The sequence below is a fragment of the Copadichromis virginalis genome, linkage group LG5 (assembly GCF_057382275.1).
Source record: "Copadichromis virginalis isolate Kocher_CV1m ecotype Utaka linkage group LG5, C_Virginalis_male_GT1.1, whole genome shotgun sequence".
In the NCBI taxonomy this organism is placed as follows: domain Eukaryota; kingdom Metazoa; phylum Chordata; class Actinopteri; order Cichliformes; family Cichlidae; genus Copadichromis; species Copadichromis virginalis.
Window position 1 is genome coordinate 17,114,986 of NC_140622.1, and position 8,496 is coordinate 17,123,481.

General features: G+C 41.2%; 1 protein-coding gene across 1 annotated transcript; it reads right to left on the bottom strand.

Annotated features, from left to right (window-relative positions):
• Nucleotides 1-332: 332 nt before the first annotated feature.
• lhfpl5a (LHFPL tetraspan subfamily member 5a) lies at nt 333-3,159 on the bottom strand. Its single transcript, XM_085458030.1, has 3 exons — nt 2,748-3,159; nt 862-1,098; nt 333-698 (listed from the first exon to the last, which is right to left on the bottom strand). Exons 1-3 carry the CDS (start codon nt 3,148-3,150, stop codon nt 688-690), a joined length of 651 nt encoding a protein of 216 aa, XP_085314156.1. The 5' UTR covers nt 3,151-3,159; the 3' UTR covers nt 333-687.
• Nucleotides 3,160-8,496: the final 5,337 nt, after the last annotated feature.

Genomic DNA, 8,496 nt, shown 5'->3' on the forward strand with positions numbered 1-8,496 from the left:
TCACTGAACACAGATGCATGTGAAAACACAAATGTCCAACAGAAGTAGCACAAAATGGTCTTTGAGCTGGCAGCAGCGTAGTGCAGGGTACGTGCAGGGATTGGAACCCATGTGAGAGTATCACACGTAATGGGTGGAGTCAAATGAAGACACTTAGGCAACATCTTCCTAAACTTAACAGTATTTACAGATGTGAAATCATCCCTTAAGTCAAATATCTACTGTATATGCATATGGAAATATGTCTCTTAAGAGAGCATGAATGCTAAAAATAAATTACAGAAGCACAAAACCAAACGTTATCAGCTTGGGTATCATTTTATTGTTAGCGCCATTAGATTTCTCACATAGAGAGAAGGCAACAGTGGCTAATACTGTCAGGCTCAAAACTCAAAATGATAATAACATTTCAGCAATTAACATTTATTTTAAAAAATCAAAATGCTTAAAAAATGTAAAGCAGCAAATAAAAGTGAGAGCTAAATCTGATGTAATAAGTGGCTTTTACTGACGGCAATCTGAAGCTGTAGCCTTGGAGATGAGGATGGACAGTGACTCTGATGAGCTCATTTTGAGGCAGAGATGGACTCTTATTTCTTCAAAGTGACTCGAAGCCTCGGGATATCCTCTGAAGTCAGTGGCACTCTTCATAAAATCTCATCCATTCATGCCAGTGTCCACTGGGCTCTATGCGTTATCTGTAGTCAAGAAGAGACATGGCTGGTGTAAATATAAGCCAATAATAACTGAAGAAGGATACAAATACATCCTCATATAGTATTGTTCTCACCATACACACAGCTAAGATTTAAGGAAAAGCATTCCCTCACTATCCTTCCCCCACCCCTCACTTCCCCTCACCTTTTTCCTCCACCTGGAAGTCTTCGGGCAGCAGCTTGTCCTGTCTATTGCCCAGGCTGAAGGCCAAAAAGGAGAGGATGAGGGAGTCCATGATGCTGATGATGGCCAGGATGTAGGCCCAGCGCACTGTGCAGTTGCCCAGTGTGTACTTGTCAGTCCGCTGGCCGCACATGCGCTTCACCTCATCAGAGTCCCAGCCGTCAGGATAGATCATGCAGCCGATCACCATGCACGTACCTGAGAGGAGAGAAGACACAGGCTGACGAGTGCTGGACTTCAGCTCTGTCTGTGTGATGGTTTTACTTTTATCTTACTAGTGTTTTGAAATTTTTTTATTCAAAGTCCAAAAACATGCATTGATTTGTGGTGGGAAACCTGTAAAAATGAATAGATGTGCTCACTGTGACAGACCATCTTGCTGCTTTTGACAGGCTCGGGCAACAAATGACAGCGAAACCACCAGAGAAATTAAATATACACTGTGTTCATTCAGGTAGATACACACACACCTACAGAGTTTAGTTGCCTAGCAACTCCAGAGCATCTCAACTCAATAAAGATGAACTTGTTCATCTATTATTGACTCCACTGACAGACAGCTAAGACCTCTTGCCGTCCCACCTCAGCACAAGGAGGTGCAGCACAGCACACACTTGCCTCGCATCTCGCTCTCACTTTCTGATCCTCACAAAACCTCATCTTCATGCATTTCTGAGACTCACTTTATCAAGTCCTCTTTAAAATTCACTAAATATTTGAATACATTAGAAAGACCCTTTCAGTTAAACTAATACAGCAAAATTCTTTCCTTAAACTGACTTTATTAAGCTCACACCTCAGGGGCCTCTGTTTCAGCGAATTAATGATCCCATCCTCGTAACAGACCCGATAAGTTCTGCATCCACTCACTCCAAAGAAGGCCCTCAAAACAGCAATTTTCAAACAGCCCTCTCAAAGCCTGCATCCAAATATCCTTAAAAATGAACTTGGTGTCAGAGCCAAAATGACATTGCTTCTCATGAAGATGGATTTACAAGAACACGTGCGAAAGGGGGAGAGGAGAAAGTGTAACAGCACACCTTCGGGTTAATCTCATTACTTGGTTCATTACAGGCCTCTCCTTTCACTCGCAGGTACATCTGCTCACAAACTGCTTCATGTTTCAAACAGAATCATGTTTCAGCTCTGTCTGTGTCTGCGAGTCTGCAGGGAACTACAGAAATGTCACCAAATGCTTAAATTCATAGCTTTTCGTTTCAGCTTTGGGCTTTCGTACATGTTTCAGACTCTGAGTTTACAGCTGTGAGCCACCATTATCCTTCACAACCTTCTTACAGATCTGTTCCTAAATCTTAGTTTAATGGGTATTCATTTAGTTTCCACTTTGACTGTTTATTAGCTGGATTCATTACTTTCCTTGGCTTTTTTAAATACTTACATGAAGACTTGCATGAATAAATACATTTTTAAAATACATAAACAAGATATAACCGTACAATAGCAAAATTATGAAAATAATATCTACATGCAAGCTCTACGGGTAGTGGAAGTCTTCTCCAATTCATCTATTCTAACTAACTGCATTCTACATCTGTATGATCAATACATCATATAAAACTGTTAAGCCTCTTAATATTGCTCGATTAGTGCCAGTCTTTATCTGCAAAATACTAATATAGTGGAGTAGACTAAATGTACTGTATACATAGGCTATTTTCAGTTTTAAAATGATGTTTCTCTTAATTGGAGCCTACATGGTGATTCTGGTAACACCATGATGATGGTGTTACTTTCCAATAATGTAAACTCTTACTGTGACATCTACCCTGTAATTTAAACACACTTAAAAACTCTTGAAACTTTTTTAGTCACAGCCTGAAGCTCACTGGAAGCCAGCTGCATCCAGGCACAGATCTTGTAGACGCTCCCCGCGTTGCAGAAGAAGAAGAGGCTGAGGCAGACGATGCTGCCCACCACCAGCAGCATGGAGATCCCCACGAAGAACATGGCCGTCTTGAAGGCGCCGGACGGGATGGAGCCAAAGTCCAGCGCGCTCCCTTTGCAGGTGAGCTCCGAGGTGAGCGCGTTCCCGATGCAGTAGTGGAAGAGGCCGAAGTATCCGGCCTGCGGTGTGTTGACGCTGTCGCCGATCCAGTAGGGCTGGATGAACACCACCACGGTGATGACGGCGAAGGTGATGGTGAAAACGATCCAGAGCACCCCCATGGCTCGGGCGTTACGCACATAGTTGGTGTGGTAGATTTTGGCTGCCTCCTGAGCAGGAAGCATGGCGAGAGGTGGAAGAGCTTCTCAAAAGAAGGAAAGAAAGAAAGAAAGAAAAAAATGAGAATTTAAGTGAAGGAGTTAAAAAACGAACAAGTGAGCACCTTCAGTGTCCTGCTCAAAAACATCCGCTGACAAAGTCCTCATTCTTTAGTAAGCGCTTGCTCCAGTGAGATGGGAATAGCTCCAGTGGTTCTCTTTGCAATTCAAAACCACGGACAGCTCCCGGTACTGAAAACACACCTGTATGAGAGACACGCTCCCAGTGTCTTAGTGGGCCCTGCAGAGGTGAACAGTCCCAGAAACCACTGCATACCACGGCAGCACTGACTCCACCGCATTCAATGAGGGGATGTTTGTTCTGGATTTCACCTGGCAGGGGAGGTTCCTCTAGGAAGGCTGAGGTAGTCAGGTAATAAATGATTAATGGTTAAAAGATCCGCTGGATAGAACAACACAGGATGGCAAGCAAGGCTGTTTCACATGTAACAGCATGTGTTACTTAATCAACTTTCTTTTTTTCTAATATCTATCTATCTATCTATCTATCTATCTATCTATCTATCTATCTATCTATCTATCTATCTATCTATCTATCTATCTATCTATCTATCTATCTATCTATCTATCTATCTATATTACTGCTGTAAACCTGCTGTACTCATATAACACGAAAAAAGCAAAGTAGGCTACTGAATACAGAAAAACATCCAATTTGAATTGTGTATTTGTTAATATATTCATTTGCTCTTAAACAAATGTACTAAAAATGTTAAACAGTTCAATATTAGTGTTTATTTGTAGCAATGTTTTAGCATAAAGGAGCATGAGAAATTAAAATAAAGATGCATTTAAGCACTGTAGGCTTAGAATACTGTGCAAAAATAGTGAGCCACTCCTCATTTCGTGTAATGTGGCAAACCTCAGCCTATTCTTCCTGTTTCCCTTCATTAAGAATGACTTTTATCACAGCCACCCCTTTACTGAGACCCCTTCTGATGAAACTTCAGGAAAACATAGATGGGTCAGATGCATTTCTCAGGTCTTATGTCAGGTCTATGCTGGATTTGTAAAATTTCTTAATAATGTTCACCTGCTGTAAATATTTGTTTAAGCCTACTACTTCTTCTTTTGCCCTCAACTTGTCCAGATTTCTCTTTATTTGCTGTTTTTTAACGACACACTGCATAGTTGTCCTGATATGCCAGAACAGCTAATAACTATTTATGAATAGCCATGTTGATGCAAAAATACTGTATTAGACTGCATTGTATTTGACATTTTTTGATTAACAAGAAACAAACAACAACAACAAACAAACAAACAAATTCTTTTAAAATGGTCAGGTACAAGCACTGAACTGAAAATAAAAAAGGACCAGAAAACATAGAAATGAGGGGCTTTTGCACAGTCCTGTGCACTGTGATCGTCACCTTCACACTAGACAGCATAGCAGGGGCGGCACCAAGGGGGAGCACTGAGGGGGAGCACTGGCCACCCCCAAAATTTGCCCACTTTGTGTGTCTCTTACAATTTCCCGTCGTCAGCCCCTCCCCTCCGCTGTGCCCCTGCACTGCTCTGTTTTTGGTGTTCCACCAGTATTTTTAGTGGCCTTCATATGACCACCCCTATGAAACAGTTCTGGAGGCGCCCCTGCAGCGTGGGCACAAATCCACAAAAACCCTTCCACATTGTTATAACCACACCTAGCATCACTTTTCAATAGATTCAAAATAGCTATTGAATATTGTCCCACCACCTCGATGGGACAAGTCTCGGCTGCCCGTCTGCATGTAAAAGACAAAGGACACTCTTTCAAGGACGCCAGTGTTCACATTTTGGACAGAGAGGACAGATGGTTTGAAAGAGAAGTAAAAGAAGCCATTTATGTCCACTGTGAACGACCATCTTTGAACAGAGGCGGTGGTTTACGACACCAACTGTCTGCCATCTATAATCCAGTTTTGTGAGCCCTTCCCACTTTAACGCCCACTCACACCCTGGGCCATTTGACCTCAGTAAATCACATGATAGGGTGGGGCTAGGTTTCACTTTGGGTTCACCCGAACCGACCTTGGCTGATTGTGACCCACACCTTTTCGCAACTTGGCTTGTGTGATTAGGTAGAGGATCCATAGTCGGTCCACGACCCTCTTGGGGACACTCCCATAGAGCTTAAAATCTGGGACTCCCCATCAGTTGCTCTTAGAAGTGAAGAAGGTTCTCGGATGAGAGGTGAAATGTCTTCAAGGAAACTTAAAGAAGTCCAACCTCCTTAGACAGCAACATCGTATGCTTACCCTAACAACTCTGAGATTTTATAATGTAATCCTGCTATTCTGTGCCGAAGTTCTCCTAACATCCCTCAGACAAACATCCGGAGTTTAAGGAGGGACATGGTGACTCCAGCTTTCTTTGCACGTGCTATTGATGGAGCGATTGAACGAGACGCTGTGACGTCTGCAAGCTATTTCTGGATGTACTACAATCAAACACTAGATGGAGCTACAGAGCTGCAGTCTCATCTAGCGGCCTCACCTTGGCACTTAAGTCAATCTTCCTGTTTTTGTCTCAAATGATTTCTCAGACAAATTCCAAGCTGCAAGATTTTTTCAGAACATATTCTAACATAAAGTTAAAAAAGGGAGTGAGGTAGCTTTTTCTGATAACTACACATTGAAAAGCATTAGGGAAGTATTAATAAATACTTCATTATTTCTAAAGCATGACTTTTCCTTAGCATGCCATTCATATACACTAATGTTAGTGGTTTATTAATGATGAAATAGCTTGTATATAACATCATATATAACTTTAGCAAGTTCTTTCAGAACACTTTTGGCTTTTCCTGCCACAAATCCTTGTCACGCCCTTCGGAAAGTGTACTGTGACGCTTCCACAGGATAGGCTCTCCAGCCTCTCTCCAAGCATTATTTCATTCTATAAATGCTTTGTAAGACATAGATCGTCCTAACTTTAGATGATGTACACACAAAAGAGTTAACTAACAACTCGTAACTGTATGAATTAACCATGAATTACCATATGAAATAAACAGCTATGGAAACGTTTCTATTATCACACTCACAAACAACTAGCTCATTTTATAAGCTGTGTCTGTATTAATGTGCAGCTAAATACACTGTTAATAGTTTATGTCACTTTTAAATGATGTCATTAACAGCTCCCAAAAAACAGGACCTGATGTAAAACTTTCTTTAGTAATGTAGGAGTAATGTTTTCTAAATGATGAACTACATAATCATTGATACCTTAGTAATGCTTAATAGTGTCCAGTTAATATAAAGTGTTGACATTTTTGTGATATGGCACAAGATCCGATTTGGATTCAGATCTTGTGCCATAAAAAGTTTTATAAAAACGTATTTGAGCATTACCACCTGCTCTCTTTGCAGAATGATCACTTTAGAGATCATATGTTTATATGTAATCATTATTATTATTGTTATTGTTATTGTTATTGTTGTTGTTATTGTTATTGTTATTATTATTATTATTACTTAATGTAGCATTTCATTGGGTAGGTTTATGATGGTAAATAATGTCTGCTAATTATATATTGTTTATAGGAGCAAAATAAACCATATTGGCCTCTAACAGTTGGTGACCTTTGAACCCAGTTGCTCCTGTAAGATCAAGTAAACTGTTCTTAATTTGTTTTCACCTTTTTCTGTTTTTTTTTTTTTTTTTAAATGGCAGTTACATTCATATGCATTCATCTCTGCAGTGCATTCCTTAAACAAATGTTAAAGCATGGTCACAGTTTTAATTTTTGGCCCACACAAACTGCTCATATGTGAAAATGTGAAAATACATAAATGCATGGACTTAAAGAAGCCTTTCTTCCACTGCTGGTATATTGGATCTTGTGTTAACCTTTCAGTTTCTCCTCAGTCAATATCTGAATACACAAAACTTCTAGCTGACTTAAAAAAAGCTGATTTATTGCTTCATTTTAGATCTAAAATTCACAATTTTCTCTAAGAACCTTCTGCTATCTGTTTAGATTAGCTCCATTTCCCCCCCGCCTGTTGATCTGGAAGGTGCAGCTGCTGACAATATAGATCTGTGATGGTGTGGGCTTGTGTGTCTATGAGTGTGGGCGCTGGCGTGTTGTTGCACTTAAGCTTTATTAAGTGATGCAGCCCCAGTGTAAGGCAGAAGGTGTTTATAATCAAATTATTTGGACCGGCAATCCAATTTTCCAAGATAGAATAGAGTTAGATTTTGTGTATGCGTGACAGTGTGTGTGTTTATGGCGTGATGTTTGCACATGAGAGGGGTCTTGGGATTTCATGCTTTCTTTGTGCGTTTTTGTTAAATAGCCTTTCTGTGTGTGTGTGTGTGTGTGTGTGTGTGTGTGTGTGTGTGTGTGTGTGTGTGTGTGTGTGTGTGTGTGTGTGTGTGTGTGTGCGCGCATGACTTTGTGTCTCTGTGAATGGAGAAAAGACAAATCATGAACAAGACCCAGCCTTTGATAGAGCAAAAAATAAATATAGCACAGTCTTATTTACTGCAGAGACTGGAACAGTTAACTGTAGTCTGTTATCAGGTTATCTACAGATTTCAGGCTGCATGGCTTCAAGGGGAATTCTTGGATCTGGTGATGCCCCATCTCACCATGTCTTCCCATTTTTTGCTTAAAGAGGAGCTTATGAGTGTGAGTGTGTATGTATTTAACCCTGTCTAGCTTCTTTTAGGCCAACTGGATCTGAGAGCCTCTGCCGGCACAAAGAGGCTTTTCTGCCATTTCAGCATCTCTTCCTGTCCTTTTCTTCCTGCCTGCTTTAGAGGCAGTTTCCATAGAAACAAGTTGCAGGATGCCCTTAGAGAGAAAGATGGTAGATGATGGGGTAAGATGACAGCAGAAGTTGAACGAATGAAATGATTAGCCAATTATACTGATTTATAGTGAGCGCTTTTTTATTTCTTCCCTTTTACACTTACTAATGTAATATAAACATCCACACTTATACAGGCAGGGAAGGTTGTTCCTCGAGCCCGGGGGTCTGTCTGTCTCCTGTCAGCAGAAACAGATGCATGCAATGTGCTTGGGGCAGAGGACTGAACAACAACCACCCCTTGCTGACCTCCTCATCGTTCTCTCGCTTTCTCTCTCTCTCTCTCACACACACACACACACACACACACACACACACACACACACACACACACACACACACACACATCCAGGGTTTGAGATCGTGTGACGCAATAGCAACTCGGTCAGTGAGTGTCACTACTTCTCTGTAACGCCCCCAGGCTGCAGCAGGCACTTGGCCCATGAGCCACCTTTCAGCCTCCTCTCACAGCCCAGCAGGAAGCATCAGA